At 50.2% G+C, this 18,640-nt stretch overlaps 2 protein-coding genes across 12 annotated transcripts in view; both read right to left on the bottom strand.

Moving 5' to 3' along the window:
- Gnas (GNAS complex locus) overlaps positions 1–18,640 on the bottom strand; it is a 49,810-nt gene that overhangs the window by 2,374 nt on the left and 28,796 nt on the right. For 3 of the 11 annotated variants that reach the window (XM_029473733.1, XM_021180748.1, XM_021180735.2), the window contains 5 exons: positions 10,126–10,198; positions 7,609–7,653; positions 2,724–2,778; positions 2,510–2,629; positions 1,156–1,253 (listed from right to left, as the gene is read on the bottom strand). In XM_029473733.1, the coding sequence (XP_029329593.1) occupies positions 1,156–1,253; positions 2,510–2,629; positions 2,724–2,778; positions 7,609–7,653; positions 10,126–10,198 (391 nt within the window). Of the gene's footprint in view, positions 1–1,155; positions 1,254–2,509; positions 2,630–2,723; positions 2,782–7,432; positions 7,436–7,608; positions 7,654–10,125; positions 10,199–13,998; positions 14,354–16,291; positions 16,311–18,640 lie in introns of those variants that run through there. The other 8 variants (XM_085831917.1, XM_021180743.1, XM_085831914.1 and 5 more) reach the window with 7 other exon arrangements.
- On the bottom strand, positions 14,438–16,263 carry LOC147005716 (uncharacterized). Its single transcript, XM_085831933.1, has one exon. The coding sequence runs from the start codon at positions 15,876–15,878 to the stop codon at positions 15,045–15,047; it is 834 nt and encodes a 277-aa protein (XP_085688059.1). The 5' UTR covers positions 15,879–16,263; the 3' UTR covers positions 14,438–15,044.

Here is an 18,640-nt window from a genome sequence, read left to right on the forward strand (position 1 = left end):
TTCCTTTTTACCAGTTCCGAGTTAGTCTGGCTTAGAGGATACACTAACTGGCCCAATCAATCTTACATTACAGCACAGGCCCACAAATAGCTCCCCAGCCACCCTGGCCTCCAGCATGTTGCCATGGCAACAGAACCACAATTCTATAAATAGATCCTTAGCACCAAATCTTGTGAGAAGACATCTGGAGTGGGGCCAGCCAAACTGCAGCTCAACAAACACAAACCTGGCAGTTTAAGAACCAACCAGGTCCAGGCCCAGTGCCTCCAGCAAAAAGGCAGTTAAACAAATGAGCGGGCCACTGTGCACTCAGGCTGGGGAGAGGCTTCTTAGACAACTTGAAAGTTGTTTTCTTTTTCTTGAAGTTGGTGCCACGTGGTACAGTGTTCAGGAGTAGATTGTACTGCTTTCAACAAAAAGACGTCCTTAAAGTGGTGTAATCCCCAAAGAACCTGGCTAAATCAGTGTTAATCAGTTAAGAAACTGACCCCAGCAATTCCCCACCGGGTAGCTGAGCCTCCTCATCTTGTATCTGTACTTAACTCCTGAATTGGATCCAAAATACAAATCACAAACAATTCCAGGATCTCCATTTGTTTTCTGTTTCTATAATTAGTGCTTCCAGCTTTTAGTACAAACTTTTGAGAAAAATCAGGAACTTTGCCGGAGGAGGAGTGGGGGCTGGGGCCTATGGGGACTGCTTTTCAGTTCCTTGAAAGAATATATAACTTTGTGTATTAAGTCATGACATGCTATATATGTAGCAACAAGTCCCCATGAGAGAGTGGGCCTAGGAAAGGGTCACTGTCGCCCTCCCGTCATGAAGCTGAAGTGCCTTATAAGGTACTGAGCAATAAAAAGTCTGTGTATTTTATATGAGGAGGCCAGTATGTGTTTGCTACACTGTGTGTGCCCATAGATGCTTAGAGGTCATATCCGTGAGTTACACCACTTTATTGCAAGTATTTTGCCTTGCTCTAACAGGCATTAATTGTTTATGTAAAACAGTATCAGTGTTCTATAAAGTGCAATTAAAAGCTTTATAAAACAAATGAGCCAGGCTGGAACTCTCTGACTACTGGTGGGTTTGTAGCTACCCGGCTTCTGAGCTTCTGTTTTGTCATGGGGGGGTGGGGGTGGGGGACAGCTACTTACTACTGGGCACAGTCAATCAGCTGGTACTCATTGGAGCGCTCGTAGCAGGCACGCACTCCCTCATCCTCCCACAGAGCCTTGGCATGCTCATAGAATTCCTGAAAGAGAACCCAGGAAAAACGTTGGCTGACAGACTGAGTTCAAACCAATCAGGGACCCCACCCCTGGAATTCTAGGGCCATCGCTCGCTATGTGAGTCCAAGTGTGAGCCCCTGTGTTAACCAGCGCTTAGAAAGAGCCTGCAGTTCTGTTAAACTCCCAGAAATCTATATAATGAATTAGCATGCTTTCATCTCTGGGGAGTGCTCACAGTCTTGGGTGGCTGCTTCTGTTAGTCTTGTGAGGGGTGGGGGCAAACCAAATGAGTAAACTCCCCCAAGAACTATGTGTACAGGAGGGATATGTACTACCCTGTGGGAGGGACATGGGCCAAGGCTAGACTATTGACCAGATATCAGAGTAGCAGATGTCAGCGACATCAGATGCATTGTGGGTAGGCTGCCATTTTGTCTCTGTGAATCATGGGAATCAGATGACTGTAGAATCCATGCTGTGTTTCTCTGCTGGGAGGGTTGGTTTTTGTTGTTGCTGTTGTTCTTATTGTTTTAATCAACAGCTATTTTTTAAAAATGTACCTGACTGTACTAATTTTTCTCATAAGTTTGTAGCCAAAACCCATCTAAAAAACACAAACCCCACAAAAGCCTAAGAAGAGGCAGCAATGACTTCTTAACTTTAGACAAGTCTCTTCTTCCAGCTTTAAAATCTTTGCTTCCCCCACGAAGGGTTAAAGTGTCCATGCTTGGCGCAGGGCAGTTCTACCCTCTCTAAAAAAAGCTTTTAGAAAGCCAAGAGACCCTTGTCAAGAGGGTCAGGCTCCCAGGCAAAGGGCTGATGAGAACAATTTTTTTCTTATAATGTTCCATTTTGTAATTTATGTTTAGATCTGAACATTGGAAGGTGCATATTTGTACTAGGCTGGATTAACTGGACAATTAGGACTTGTGTGCCATGTGTAACATGTGGTTTTGTCTGTCCTCATGTGTATGAGGGGAATAATTGAGCTTGCCTTAGCTCAGGACCTCTCCTCCATAAAAAAAATTCACTATCTGATAAATGGAGGACTAGGTTGAGGTCTAGAAAATGTGATGGGACTTTGTTCATCCATTTTGGACAAAGCCCTAATCATGTCTTTATCATCCTTTAGTCTTAGGCATATGCCTGGAGTTAACTTATGCATTCACACGGCAGGTATGTGTCTGGTCACTCTGGCCTGATGCAAGTCTGGCCCTCGTGTTCCCACTGGGACTAAGGTGAGAGGGGCAGAGGAAACCAGGGTTAGGGTGGAGCTTACAGGTGGGAAGTCAAAGTTCGGCACGTTCATCACGCTCAGAATGTAGTCCACTCTGAACTGGTTCTCAGGGTTGGCCAGCTCCACAGGGGGCACCAGGTTGCTCATGGCGGCCACAATGGTCTGAAAACAGTTTAGCAAATCGGTCAGGGGGCGGGGGCAGCACCATGGGGCGAGGGGCTTGCTAAAAGATAAGAGCAAGGAGCTAGACACATACTTCAATGGCCTCCTTCAGGTTGTTTTTGATGTCCTGCACTTTAGTGGCCTTCTCACTACAGTGGGATTAAAGGAAAAAAAAGAAAATCATATTGCATCCTGCCCACCAGGGTGTTATCTTCATTGAGACACGTCAACTAAAAAGCATAGTATTCTGTTTTCCAAGGAATTGTGGGCTAGATCTATAGATTGAAGGCATCCAAATAAAAATAAATCATAATTTCCCAATCATGTCCTGAGGACAGGCCTGATGAGGCTGGGTTAGAGACATGGCATCGGCATCGAGATCTTGATTAACTGTACCAGAAATTGCACCTGGTCTACTGTCCATTCCAACCACACCCTGCTGCTTCCTGCGTGGCTCTTGATTAGCACAGGGAGTATTGTATGGAGGTAGGGTTAGTGCATGCTGAACTTGGGATTCAGTAGTTTGTGAGACCCAGAGGTGACAAGTGTTTATTATTGATATTAGGGTTTTCCATTTCCATATTTGTAGATCTAATTATTTAAATATCTATGCATCTGTCACCGGGGAGGGAAGATGTTGTTTGGGGTTCTGTGGCTCACAGAACTTTTGAACAGGCCCCCAGCTGTGGCTAGGAGTCCTGGTCCCCACATTGTTGGTGGGCATTGGGTTCATGGATACTGGAGGAGGAGCTGGCTAGATGTTTGCTTATTTAAACCAGCCTCTGGCCTTTCTGGGATGATTTGTATGCAGTCAGAGTCAGCGATCCCACAGGTCACAGGTCACATCTTCTGGTTTTGGGGGTGGATGGTGTCCCCCAGAAGGAATGCTAATTTATGGAGGTTGCAGTGGTTCAAAATGCTGTGTCTTTTAGGAGACAGCCTATATGCCAGGCATAGCCATAGAGAATCTCGAGCTTGTACTTAGGGGAGCAGCAAAGCCCCACCTCCTTGCATGGAGCAGACCCCATTTTGTCTGAGCCTAATCTTCTGCATGGTCAGTGGGGGATTAGAAGACCAGCATGCATTGCATCCTCAGGGTGAGGACATGGAGAGGAACAGACCCTTTCTGATAAGGAAACTGAGGTAGAGGACTGGGTGGCAGTGACAGAGGTAGGTGAGGTAGAGGACTGGGTGGCAGTGACAGAGGTAGGGCAGAGGTGCTTTTACTGATATTAAATTGAAGTCACAAGATGGAGAAAGTTAAATCATGCCCCCTCCCCATGGAACAGGGTAGAAAATTAATTAGTAAAGTTGCAAGATGGGGACCAGAGGCTACTATAGCCAGGAGGGGTGGCAGGCAGGCCTCAGGTGGAGATCTGGGGGGCCATGTGCCTGACAGAGATGTAGAGATCTTGGGGCATGTGGATACCTGCCAATGGGGTGGGAGCCTTGGGGGTTCATGGGGAAATCCACCAATGGGGTGGGGGTCTGGTGGATCATGTGGATACCTGCCAATGGGGTGGGGGGCCTTGGGAGGGTCATGTAGATATCTGCCAATGGGGTGGGGGCCTTGGGAGGGTCATGTAGATATCTGCCAATGGGGTGGGGGTCTGAGGGGGCATGTGGATACCCACCAATGGGGTGGGGGTCTGGGGGGTCATGTGGATATCTGCCAATGGGGTGGGGGTCTGGGGGGTTATGTGGATACCCACCAACGGGGTGGGGGTCTGAGGGGTCATGTGGATATCTGCCAATGGGGTGGGGGTCTGAGGGATTATGTAGATATCTGCCAGTAGGGTGGGGTCTGGGAGGCATGTGCATTCCTGCCAATGGGGTGGGGGTCTGGGGGTCATATGTATACCCACCAATGGGGTGGGAGTCCGTGAGGCCATGTGCATACCCACCAATAGGGTAGAGGCTTGGGGGACATGGGGATACCTGCCAATAGAGTAGGGGTCTGGTGTCATGTGGATACCCACCAAAGGGATGGGGATCTGGAGGTGCCCACCAATAGTGGGGACCTGGGGGTTTCTGGGGTACCCACCAATAGAATGGGAATCTGAGGGTCATGTGCATGCCTGTAAGTTGGGTGGGGTTCTGAGGTCATGTGCATGCCTGCAAATTGGGTGGGGGTCTGGGGCCATGTGAGTGCCTGCCAATAGAGTGGGAATATGGGGGTCATGTTCATGCCCACCAATAGGACCACACCCAAAGAACCCATTCTTTCAACAAAGACTTATAATAGCTGATATTTGGGGCTTTCTTTCCATGCAGGCGTGTGTATTTTGGGAGTGGGCCCTGTGTTCTGAATGATCTCACTATATATTTTATATTGGTGTCCATCTCTTAGGTGAGGGCCTGCAAGGTTTAGAGGTTGGGGGTGTTCTCAACAGGAGGGAGGGGGTGAGAGCTTGGCTAACCAGGATTTTGACAGGGCCATGACAGTGGGAAAATCAGAGCCCAACCCCTGCCAGCTGCTTCTAGCTCCACACTGTAATTAGAGCAAGCCCACCACCCAGAACAGGAAAAGGAGGCAAGAGGAAACCCCGAGTCCCCATGGCCACTGCAGGCAGGAGGGGCTGTCCTGGGGTTAGGGCAAGCACTCAGGATGTGGGATCTGTACACACCCGAAAGCTGCTTGGGGCCCACAGACTCTTAAAGCTCCGGGTACCACCCAGTGTTTTAGAGACACGGCGTGCCCACCCTCAGAGGGGCTGGTTCTGTTATGGTGTGAGAGGGGCGGCGCACGTTGAAGCTCAGCTCTGAAGTTATGCATTTCTGAGTTGGTTTTAGACTCTGGGACTAGCTATAGATGTCGGAGTCTAGAAGCATGTGTTTGATGCCCCCAGTATCCAATGGAGAGTTCAGAGGAGCCTCCCCTATCCTGCCTTGGGACTAATCTACTCCCGGTTTTTAAAAAATGGCTTCCTGCCATTGGCACTGAGCCCCAGATGCCTGGTTTTAAGGCCCCCTAACAGAAAAGAATGAGGATGGCTGGGTATTAACTACCCCCGTCGACATCCAGGTAGAAGGAAGCATTTCCCCAGGGAAGACTCTTCATTCAGTTTGATATTTCGTTCTAAGTAGTAGTATGATAATTGGAAAGCTTCCAGTCTTAAAATACAGATATTCTGAGAACGTGTTCAGCATTCATCTACGTATGTGAATAGGTGTGGGAGTGTATCCAGTATAAAACAGCTAAAATAGAAAATCTAAAAATCTAATTCGGGCGTGGAGTACTAAAACAAACCTCTTCATTGAAGAGATTACTATGTAGATGAAGCCATCTTGCCAGGGGCCCGGCAGGTTTATCCTCATTTGTAATACTGCTTAATGAATTTAACATTGATTGTGAAATTCAGAGAAAACTCCTTAGATGTCTCTAAACTACTTAACAGAGGCAAGACGTGTGCCCGGTTCCGGGATTCTAACTGACTGGGAAGTTGGAGTGGGCGGAGTCTATAGGATGATGCTTCCCCTCCCCCTCCCCCTCCCCCACCCCCAAAGTGTAAGGCAGGTTAGTGGGGTTAGCATTTTTTTTAGTAGGTCCTGCCCCTCTCCTGTTAAGTGGTAAGGGAAGGCTATGTGATACCCAGGCTCCACCTCTGTAACCCTATCTTTGTGCTTGTGGGGAAAGACAGACAAAAGAGCAGACAGAAGACAGACGCAAGATACAGGGATTGCTGAAACATGCAGAGAGTTTTATTTATCAGGAGCATTAATAGTTATTTTTACTTGTAGAGTCATAGGAAGAAAGACGTGCAGGTATTAGTAAGGTTGAAGGGGTTAGCACAGCACACAATATATAGGAGGCTCTCTCAGTTAGGGGCTTGCCACACTTCTCGGATGCCAACTTTTGGTACAGTAGATTATCAATCTATCGATGCCTTTTCTGATTGCTGTTCTACCACGCTGTTGCCAATTAAAGACTTCATCCCATCTTTCTGTTTTTAACTTAACGCCTAAAGGTTAGGTTAGGGACCCCTCCCCCCTCCCCCACCCCCCCTATCCCCAGGAAAACAGAATAATATTCTTATTATTGTTTCCTAAGACCGGGCAATTCCAGCATGCAAATTGGGATAACTGGGGTAGGACATAGCGAAGATGGAGGACTGTAGCCATCATCTAGTGGGGGTAATAGACTCTAAAAGAAACAGATGAACAAACATGTGTCAGTCACTTTGTCCCCGACCCCCAGATCCTTTGACCCGCCCGTGCCCGGTCTCAGAAGCCATTCCTCGTCCATGTTCTAGGCTGGAAGCTGCTCTATGGATTGGCCCCTCCATCCTGCATGCTAGTGAGCGCGAATGGAGCTGCATGGATGTCTGGCATGCGTGTGCGTGTGTGTGTGGGCATGAGATGGTTGTGGGGATGAGAAAGCAAAATAATAAACAATGATAATGAGTGGGGTGCCGTCACAAATGCTCTTGTTCACTGGGTAACGTAAAGTGCCTTGCATTAACAGTTAAATTTTTTAAAAATAATTTCTAAGGCCAGAGGCTGTCAACGGCCTGCTGCCTAAGGGCTGCAGCGTTAGGCTTATTTTTTTTTTTTTTTTAATTGAGGAAATAAGTTAAGATTATTTTTTTCCAAATACGTCTGAAAACTTAAAGTCAGACTGACCATTGTGTGGGCAGAATTTAGCAGTTTTGAAAGGCAAGTCTGTTGGTTTAAATGGAGAACTGGGGGAAATATGGAAATATGGGGGACCATATGGAAAACATCGACTCTCAAAATCTTAAGTTCTCATTGGAAGCCGAAATGGCTAACCTTCCCCCAGCTGTATCTAGTTATTCTTAAAACCTTCTCTGTTTTGCACTTTACTTGTTGACACGTCATTTGCAAATGCACACCAAGATGGCTGATGGCCCTGGGATGCTCTCTGCTCTGTTCCCCAGTGTGTGTCTTCAGTTTCCCCGCTATGGTCTTCATGTTTGTTTTGTTTGTTAGAAGAGTTTTCTGGTTTTGAATGTGCCTACCCATCGCTGTTGCTCCTTGCAGCCTGCGGGTCCTCTTCGCCGCCCCTTTTAAAGAGAGATTGAAAGCTCACCTATCTGCAAGGCACTGCAATTTCATACAAAACCCACACAGTCTCTGCATCCTGAAACAGCCAGGTAAGAAAACCTGACAGTCCTGCGTACCATCCTCCCGGCTAATCCTTAGGTCGCTTTTCTGGCTAAATGGGGATGTCTACGGAGACTCCACACCTTCCTTCCTGCATTAGCAGGGCCCTCAGGAGACTCAGGCTGGAGACAGGAGGGACGGGTAATTGTTTTCCTCTGCTTTCGCTAAATGCACATGCACCAGGGAACAGAGACACAGACCTAACTCTTGAGAATAGGGCTCCTCAGAATCTTCTCCGTGTCCAATCCAAAGCACAAATGGGACATTCCTATTCCTGACTTCTTTCTGTGGTGGGGGGAGCTATGGACAGGGCATTGACACTCAGCTTTGAGATCGACTAGCTCAACCAATATTAATTTTTTTTCTGGCATTAAACTTCAGAAAGTTAGCTCTGAGTTAGGAAAATCTACTTTGCCCTCTATTTCTGAAGGTCAAATAAATATTATGTTCTACTCTCGAAAAATGTAGTCGTAGGCAGGGCACATTTAATAGCTCTGTCCGAGAACAGAGAGAGCGGGACTGAGGTGAGGGTCAGAGGGAGCCGCTTTTACTGCTATACCACAGTGAGAGAACCTTCGTTCGTTCGACTGTGTCAAAATAAGGAATCCAGCCCCCCATGGAGGCCTGAATATCACTTTCTCAGGCTAAATTTAACATCTTGGAGACCCACAAGGAAGGCAAACTGCGAAGGCTTCTTCCTCTTTTCAGAGAGAAAATAGAAATGAGAAGTCCTGGTTTGGAACCCTCCACCGCATTAACACTCAGAGAAAACTAATATTAAAAAGTAAGATTTTAGGGAAATTTGTGAAGTAATTAAGCCTCAGGGATGACCTGGCTCTCATCAGGTTAGACAATGGCTACCGCGTTTTTAGAAGCTGCTTAGCAGCCTCCTCCAGCTTTCACCACGAATGTTTTTTAAGAAATAATTTGTGGTGCATGGCCACGTTTCTTTTTGCTTAACCAGCCTCATATTGAAGAGTCCCTCACACCTGGGGCAGGGTGTTATCTGGGTTCTTTTTTGTTGACTGACAGGTGCCAATCTCCTTGTATAGGCTTTTTGAGAGAGGTATATCAGGAATCAATAGTTCCAGAATTGGTGTCTGATAGGCAACAATGAATTATTTAATAGATTATAGGTACAAAGTAGTAATTTAGTCAATCCTAAAGCCAGTGAGCTAGCCCCCCTCCCTTCTGCATATTAAGTAACTATGAATTTTGGGGCTGTAACTTAAGGAGCACACGGACCCAAGCCTTTCACGTGGCTGATGTCATCTTGTTTTTCAAACCCGATTAGTTAAACTAACAAATTCTAGAAGTTTCCATGAACATCCTCTTGTGGTACCCTGAAAGGCGCTGCTCAATTTTGTCTCCCCAGCACTCGGTGCATGGTAGGGGACAGAAGCTGGTCCCCCTCCCTAGGGTCAGCTAAGTCCCTGACCCTTGCTGTTTCATATCAGCACTGAGAACAACGGGGGCCAAGGGGAAAGGCCAATTCCCTACTTATTGGCTGTCTCCTCAGTCTGCATTCTTCATGGAAGGCAGGACCCCTTGCTTGCCACGTATCTGTCTCTTTTTAAGAAAAAATCGTCACTCTCACTGCGGTATTGCCTCGCCATATTGTCTTAAGTCAGGAAGGTCATTTCAAAGGCAAAATAGCTCCTGGTTTGGGCAGAAGTAGCTAACTCCCTGTCTCTGCGCCATTTTCATACCTCCTTTTCAGTTGTTCAGGTATAAGTATTGATTTTTTTTTAATTAGAGAAATAAGTCTCTGCCTATCCCACTATTCTGAGGCAGGGAGGGACTCAGAAGCTTGGAGCCTGTCGGCAAGGGTTGTGGATTCCAATTTTTAAGTGAAGATGTAACTGAAAAGATGTTTTCCTGAGAGTACAAAACCCTACACCAGTTGACTCCAGTGAAACCTGCAGGGTGGTGGGTGGGAACCTCCTGTGCTGGCCAGCTCTGGCTGGCCAAGGGGTGGCCAAGGCCCGTCGGCCATGTTGGAGCTGCACTGCAGCAGGCGAGGCTGCGGCGGCAGAGGACCTGGCCTCAGAGATGTTGTCACCAAGCCAAGTGCTGTTCACTGTCCTCTGCAACCAGGCACCATGTTCCAGCGCGAGGGGCCGCTTTGGGTGGACACCGGTGCTTCTACTCTTATTCCTATTTGTTGCCCCAAAGGTTGAGAAGGGTGTGGGGGCGCACCCATCAGCTCTTTCTTGGGCTGTCTAATATGCAAATTAGAAAAAAATGATTAGTGGCAATTAGCAGCTGTGCTTTCTAGAGGTTAGTATACACTCCTTCAAATGTCCTGTCTCCTGCAGGCCAGGTCCATACCACCTGTCCTGCTCAGTGCCCTGCTCGGATTTGACACTTACTCTCCGTTAAACCCATTAACATGCAGGATCCTCATCTGCTTCACAATGGTGCTTTTGCCAGACTCTCCAGCACCTGAGAAAGGAAAGTGAGGGCGTGGGTTAAGAAACAGGCTTGTCACACTTCACCTGGATGATGGCCTTGGAAAGCAGCAGAAGCAGCACACAACAGACACACAATGACACAACTGCAAAACACAACTGCAAACCTCCTTCACATGACGACGCGGTGAACAACAACAGACACATCCAGCATAGCATCCACCTGAAGTACCTCACCATAGAGTAACAAGCAAGAACTAAGGGCTCTGCTGTTTTTAAATACTTTTTTTTTCCCTTGTGAGTTTTGTTGTTGTTGTTTTGTTTTCTCTTTGGGTTTTTTAAACTCATGAGGCGATGAAGGAATGACGTAATTGTCACTGGAGGGGTGAAAATTTTAAGTCAAAACTGTGAATTTAGTATTAAAATGTGGTCAAAGGTAACTCTATGCAGCAGCCACCTAATTTCCTGTTTGTTAGTCATTTTATGGTTAAAATACTTAGGAATGGCAGACAATGCCTAGACACTGCAGTCTCCCCCACTATCACGCCCCGCTGCAGCACCTCCCAACGCCACAATGCAGCTGCTCTCAAGCATGCTTCAGGTCCACCCTAAAACCACAGGGCTACACTGTATCCACTGTATCCAGCTCCCTTCCCCTGCAAAAGGAATCTTTCTAAAGATACATTTTTCTCTGGATACAACCACCATGTTGCAGAGGGAAATGGTAGACCATCAATTATCTGTCAGCAGCAGAGGGGCGGGGGCAGGGGGAGCAAAAAAAAAAAGCAAAAAAAAAAAACAAAAAACAAACACATTTTGTTATCAAACATGGCACTTGAGACCTCATGAGCATCAGGCAACATGCAACTTCAACAGTACCAAGAGTTTAAAAAAACAAAAAAAGGATAAGACTTTAATTATATGCACAAATATTCCTGGAAGGTCCTGAATAGGAAGATTCTAGGCTTTCCCCAACCAAGGAAGTAAATAGGAACACAGGCCTCCATTTTAAATCACCTTCCTTTCTTTCTCTCTTTCTTTCTTTCATAGGTAGTATTTGGAGGACCCTCCAGCCCCACCCCATTTCCACCAAATTTCTGCACATGTACTCTTCAGTCAGTATTCTCTGGGGGAATGGTTTTCCCCTCCTCCCACAACAATCTTTTTTTTTTTTTTTTTAAATCTTGTTCTTTTTCTCCATATTGTTTCTGTTTTGGTGCCCAGATAGAAAGGCATTTATTCCCCCCACCCTATTCAGTTCAACACCCCCTCTCCCCGCAATTCTCCACCCCTCCATTTCTTCACCCCTCCTCTTTTCCACCCCTCCTCTTTTCCACCCCTCCACCTCTCCACAAGTCCATAAGCAAGATTTGTAAAAGTTAAAATTGGTTTCCACAGCAGCATTGATTTCAAAGCAAACACCATCCTAATGAGCAAAATTCTCATAAATTAAATATAAAAGGCAATATTGGGAGGCTTCCATGAAGGAAACAGAGGACTCATCAGGTCCCTCAGTACTCCACCCTCAGAAATGGGAACATTTGTGACATCGGGTTTTTTTCAGAGACAGAACTAGATCCGTGCCTCAGTTTCCACTTTTGTAAGAATAGAAAACTGGGCTGACAAATAACTGCCAGGCTTTTGTTTGTTTGTTTTGTGGTTCTGCAAATTTACTTAATTTACCTGAAAGAAATTAAAATGGGTTAAAGAAAAGGAAGTTGGGGTATTAGGTTTCCTTTGTGGGTAATTATTTCATTTTTAAGAAATGTAAAATGTTGCCAATAGCCAGGGCAACAGATTTCTGTGCCAAAGGTCATCAATTAATTGTGGCACAATGCAGCCATGTAGACCAGAGACTTGAAAGGAGGCAGGGTGGGCTCAGAACTGCAGTCTCAAATAAGTGGGGACATTTGAAATCACTGTAAACACACACAAAAAAAAGATGTTAGGAATTTGATGTATGATTAACATCATAGTGGATTTAAATAAACATTCATATGAGCAAGAATGAACCATACAGAAGATTCTAGATGTTTCCAGGTGTGTACTTTGAAATCAGACTGTATACATATTCACATTTACAGCAGGATTACACTTTTAGAAGTTTCCCATATATCATCTAATTACTGAAATTGCAAACTCACTAACACCAACAGGATTATTTTCACTTATTAACAATTTTCTGCTTTACTCAATGTGGCCCAGGGAGAACAAAGACTTGACCCCATCCAAAAAGATCAAACCAAACGCCACCGCAAATTAACACAGCCTTCTACATTTTATTTCTGATAATCGAACTATTTTGTTGAAAAGTGACCCTGTTCCCAGTGAATTCACAAATTTATTCAGATAGCCAAAATACTGAGACGTGGAAAGTTTCCATTCTAATTAGTGTTGTGTGATGTTTCTGTGGTCATTTCAACAATTTTCGTGTGTGCCTGTGTGCTTTTGCTGCCCCCACCCCAGTACCTTAAAAAAAGGAAGGAGAGAGATCCTTTTAGCTTGGGATCCCCCCTCCCTTTTATCTTTCTTTTTTCTTTTTCTTTCTTTCTTTCTTTTTTTTTTTTTTTTTGCCAAGGAGGAAAAGCCGCAGTGAAAAAAGAGAAGAAAAACCAAACAAGCAAATGTCACTTGCCAAACAACTAATTACTGTCTTTTCATCAGCTGCCACCCCAGAGTCTTCTCAGAGCGCTGAGTCCCCCCTCCCACCTTGAAAAGGACAAAAATTTTAAAAACGCCATTTCGAAACTAAGAAGCCATTTACAGACAAATGTCATTTTCCAGTTTTATCTTATTTATGAGTCTGTTTAAGACAGGATTTTATTTTTCACTTGTGTCTCTACTCCCAAAGAGGCCCAGTAACAGGAAAACCTGTGTGTTAATTGTTGGCTGCACGGGAGGGGGCACAGTTGGGGGGTCAGCTGCTACCATTTAATGCTCCTCTTTGCTTTTCAAAAAAGCCTGTAAGTCTAGAGGGGGGGGGGGAAAGGTCACATTGTAAAATGACGTGTCATTTGGCTTCACTGGGCACTTTGCGTACTTTTTTTTTAATTTTAATTTTTTGATCTTATTCGATTTGATTCTTCTTCTCTTCCTTCCACGGCCTGGCCTAGCTCAGGACACGTCTGCTCCGCGCACAGTCAGTCGGTCCTGCCCGAATCGCCCCGAGTCGCGCCCAGAGTCCGCCACGCTCCCTCCTCCCTGGCCCCCCCCACTTCGGCGCCACGACTTGCCCGCGCCCCCTCCCCCCTCTGCACCACCTTTACCGCCCCGTCCTTTCCGAGGGGCTGATGTCACCCGCCCCCCCACCCCGGCGGCTACTTCCCTCGCCAGAGTCTCCCGGCCGAGGTCCCCGAGTCCCCCCCTAGTGGCCTTGGCCTCTCTTTGGGCCCCCTCCCAACAAATCGCACACCCCAGTGAGGCGGGTCCCCCTCCCTGGGCCCGCCGGCCCGTTTCCTGTCCCTAGCCCTACTCTGTCGCAGTCCGAGGGGCCCTGTGAGCCTCCCCTCCCCCTCCCGACACGCACCCTGGCCCCTGGCACTAAGTAGGCCTCGCGAGGACGCGAAGCCAGGGACGGGGGGGAGTGTGGCCAACTGAGGGGACGAGACCGAACGAGGGGGCCCCACGCCCAATTTGCAGCCCCCGCCCGGCCGAATTCCGCCCCGGGGTCCCCTTGACGGCCTCGCCCCCTGCACGCGCGCGGCCCAGCGGGCCAGAGGGCCTGGGAGCGAGCGCTAGAGCGCCGGGGAGGGGGGCGGGCTCGGCGCGCGCGGCCTTGCGGGTCGCCCCGCGGCACTCCCGGGCCGGGCCCGCTCCCCCCCGGGCCGCCCTTACCCAGCAGCAGCAGGCGGTGCGTGGCCCGGTAGACCTGCTTGTCCTTCTGCAGCTGCTTCTCGATCTTTTTGTTGGCCTCGCGCTGCGCCTTCTCCTCGTTGCGCTGGTCCTCGGTCTTACTGTTGCCGAGGCAGCCCATGGCGGCGGCGGGGCGCGGCCGGGCTGCGGGGCGGCGGGGACGGGGCGGGCGGCCTCGGGCGGGCCGGGAAAGCGGGGAACGCGGGGAGGGTGGCGGCTCGGACTAAGGCAAGCGCGCGGCTCTCCGCCCCTCGCTCCGGGGCCGAGGCGGAGCAGAGCAGGAGCCGCGGGAGCTGCTGCCGCCGCCGCCGCCGCCGCCGCTCTTATTGCCTCGGCCCGGGCCCGCCGCCCCGACCCAAAAGCGCCGCGGCGGGCGGGGGAGCGGGGGGAGGCGGAGGCGACGGCGGCGAGGGGGGTGGGAAGAAGAGGAGGAGGAGGAGGGCCGCGGCTGGGAGGGCGGGCGCGGGCGCCGGGAGGCGGTGCCCAGAGGCCGGGCAGGGGTCCCAGCACCCACGTCCGGCTCGGGCCGGCTCCACGGAGGGGTCGCCCCCTCGCCCCACCCGCAGTTCGGGGCCGGGGCCTGGCCGTGCGGCGGGGGGAAAAGGGGGCGGCCCCGCGGTGGTGACGACCCCTCACACGATGCCAGCGCTCCACCCCCGGGCCGGGCGGCCCCCGATCCCCCTCCTCCTGCAGCAGCAGGGCGGGCAGGCGCCGCCAAGGGGCCGGGGTGGGCGGAAAGGGAGGGAGTGCGGGCCCGGACTTAGGAAAATTTCGAAAAGGAGAGAGAGAGAGAGAGGGAGACACTGAGAGAGCCAGAAAGCAGGGAACTTGGAGAAAAGCTAGGAGAGCACTAAGCATAGGACAGAGCAACCAAAAAGGAAAACGTGTCCACACACAAGCACTAATAAAGATCCACACTACACAGCAATGGTGGTGGAAGGTGGTGGTGGTGGATGTGGTGGTGGTGTTGGTGGTGGTGGTCGATGGCGATGTAGATGATGGTGGTGGAGGGGTGGGGGGGAGGCTGACTAGATGAGCCGCTCGTCGCGCCCCCGGCGCCCGGTGCCCCTGGCCCGGGATCGCCCACGGCCTCTGCGCTTGGCACGACCACTCAGGAAGGAGAAGAAGGCGCAGCCCAGGAACACTCTGAAGCAGCAGGTCGCCCCGAACACGAAGCCGCAGCCGCGGCCCTGCTCTGTGCGGCGCTGTAGCAGGAAGTTAAGCACCCATGAGGGGCTGCGAACCGAGAACACCAGGAACACCACGAGGGGCATGTGCGCGCTGAGTGCGCCTGCCTTGGCAGGCCCAGGTCGCCACACGACGCCCCCCACGCGGGGAGGCGCGTAGTAGGCATCATCTTCATCATCAGTGTCACTGTCCCATTCGGCCCAGGCCCTACTCGCGCCCCCGGTGGCGGCGCCCTCTCCGAACCCGGCGGCGCCCTGCGCGGCGCCCTCGTCTTCGCCTGCGGCGGTGGCGGCGGCGCCCTCGGGGCCTCGGGCCACTGGCGGTGCTTCTGGCACATTCTTCTTCTTCTTCTTCTTCAACATCTTCTCCAACTTCTTCCTCTCTTTCTCTCTCTTCTTCTCCTCCTTTCTCCTCTGCTCCAGCAGCTTCTTCTCCATCTTCTTGCGCTCTTTGTCGGTCAGCAACTTTGCGGGCGGCACATCGCGCCCGGCGTTCACGAGGACCCTGACGGACTTCGGGGGCTTCGCGGGAACCCCGTTCTTCTGCGAAGCGAACGGTTCTGCCAGCACCGCAGCCGCCACGGCAGCTTCGGCAGCCACTTCGGCGGCAGCCGCGGCTGTCTTCCTCTCGCTCTCGGCCGCTCGGGCTTTGAGCTTCATGGCCATCTTCAGCATGGTGCCCCGGCCACCTCGGGGTGCTTGGTTCGCGCCTGGCTCGGGCGGTCTGCTTGCCCCCGGCCTCGGGCTTCCCGGCTCCTGTGCGCCCCGTGTCGGGGGGCTCGGCTGCAGTCTCCGCTGTGCTGTCTTGGGGTCACCGAGTGCGGCTTCCCGGGCTTCGTAGGGGGCTGATGGACTGGCTGCCTAAGAGTTAGCGTCAAATAGGATGAGCAAACAAACAAACAAAAAAAAAAGCGAGAACAAACAAACAAAAAAAACACCCAACAACAGCAAGAAACCGAAAAGCAAGAAAGAAATAAGAACTGCCCAACAACTCAAAAAGGGGGTAAAGAGTCTAGAAAAGACAAAAAAATAATAACACAAGAGAAAGGAAAAGTGCAAAGGTGCAGATGACAAGAGTTTGCTATTACCCTTAGGTGCTCCTTGGGTTAGCTCTTGGGGATGCCAATGGAGAAGAGAAAAGAGAAAAGAGAGCAAATTGGAGGGTGCCTGAAAGGCGCGAGGCAGGGCAGCGGCGCCAGGCGCCTCTGCCCTATCCCGGCTCTTGCCTGCTTCGGGCACCTCGCACTTGGGCGGGAAGACCCCACGCTCCCGGACTTACATGTGAGTGAGACGCACTCACACGCAAAGCAGCGCCTGCCTGCCCGTCTGCCTGCCGCCGCCAAGCGCTGGGACAAGGGTTCGTTCCAGCCGGTGCTGCAGCCCCGAGCCCAGAGAGCCGGGAGCTAGCGAGCGCCGCTGGTACCAGCCACCTGAAGCAACCCGCTCCGCGGTGCCGACGCGACTGAGTGTCCCCGCCGCGGAGCGGGTTTTTCTAACCAGCCTGATGACGCCCCAACCTCTTCAGAGGACCGACCCATAGCAATGGCCCCTATAAAGCGAAGGGGAAGCGCAAAAAATCGGCCCACCGAGGACGTGTTCAAATGGGCTGCTCCGCAGGCGGGGGGGTGAAGGCCAATGCGCGGGCACCTCTAGTGTGGGTAGGGGGCGCGGGGAACAATCTACTGAGGGGTACGGGCACGCCCAAGACGGTGGGCACCCGACCCCGCCTCCTAGACCTGCCTCCCAATTTTCCGTGTAGTGGTGTAGCCCTGGGCAGCGTGGAAACTATGCGACGATGACAACGACGCTTACCCATGTGCGCCTTCTTACCTCAGCTTCCCAGATAGCGCACGCGGGGACGGCGGCACACCCCTCCCACCCTGCGGCGCGTGCTCGTGGATGTGGGTGGCGGCGAGCTAATTAATCGCAATGCCCCATATGGGGGTTCGGATCTCCTCACAAGCAGTATTATGTATACCCGACTACCACGGATAGAAGAAGCAGGCAGCATTATGCAGGCGAGGCGACAGCCTAGAAGAAGAGCCATGGCGGTGGTGGATGGCGGTGGTGGATGGCGGTGGTGCATACGGAGTCCTTCTAGGTGGGAGAGGTGGTAGCCTCGCTCGGGCGCCACGCGGGGCTCTAGAATAAAAGGGAAAAGTACTTTACCGAACATGAACTTTTTGGAGAATTGTTTCAAAACTCACGAGTGTCCCGCCCCACTCCTTGGCCACGCTAGGACATGGTAGAGAGCACTGGGCTAAGTCAAAGATTTTGAACCACCTTCCTCGGGTGGACTTGAGGGTCTGCCACCGGGGTCTATTTGGATACAATTCATTCATTCATTCATTCAATAATTGGCCCACAAGCACCTTGTGCCCAGGTGGACCGAACCAAGGGTCAGACTAAGACATGGCACCTTCCCTGAATGGGACAAAGCTGGCGACAGTAACCCCAGATCTGCTAAGTAACCATAAACTCTCTTCCAACATATTCTTCCTTTCACTTTTGAACACAGTACGCAAAACTTGGGATGCTGGGGAGAAGGAAATAGAAACGGAGACTCGGAATACAAACACAGCCAGGGGCCTGAGGGGAGAGGGAGAACAACGGCTTCGAATAAGTTATTGTGGACAGCTCTATCTTTGAAACTAGGAAGAAACCTTTGATCACTCGCTCAGCAGTTTTCGGGTACTCTTTCTCTCAAGTTTACCACCTCAAAAGTCAGAAAGGCTGCACCATATAAAACTCCCGAGCACTGTTTTTCTTGGTCTTTGCTACTACAGCTCTACCTCCACTCTACTTTAAAAACAAAACAAAACAAAACAAAAACGGTTTCGAAAGAACAACAGAAAGCCATTGAAAGTAACCAAGGACGACTTGGAATTAAGAGCAGGAAGCTGAAGCTATCAAATGGGCCTTTGCTGACTTTAACTCAGTCTCGGACTTTCTCTGTGTCCTCAAAATAAATTTACTTCTTATCCACGGCTGATTATGGCTTCTCTTCATAACAACACATGCTTTAAAAAGTCGAAAAACCTCAAAGCAACTACTGCCCCAGGTTGATACTCTTTTTTTTTTTTTTTTTTTTAAACCTAACCAGAGTGGATGCAAAGAATCCAGCTGTGCTTGCGTTCCTAATCCTCGGCAAGGGATAGCCTGAAGACAGGGCCTACCTTTTACCTTTTCACACAGTCAACAAAAACTTCTTGATTGAATTTGATTCGTCTGTCATTTGTGAAATTAAAGACTCAGAAGAGAGAGGACCTGGCCAAAAATTTCGGTTCCGCTCCAGTTGTTCAAAAGCCTCTTCCTTCCGGCTTCCAGTGTGCTGAGGCGCAGGTACATTGTATTTAAAAGGTAAGGCTAAGTTAACAATAGCCAACACAGCCTCCATGCCTCTACACTAACAACATAATCATACACTGAGTGTAATG

Source organism: Mus caroli, unplaced genomic scaffold, assembly GCF_978045245.1.
Source record: "Mus caroli unplaced genomic scaffold, Mus_caroli_1 scaffold_2, whole genome shotgun sequence".
NCBI classification, from domain to species: domain Eukaryota; kingdom Metazoa; phylum Chordata; class Mammalia; order Rodentia; family Muridae; genus Mus; species Mus caroli.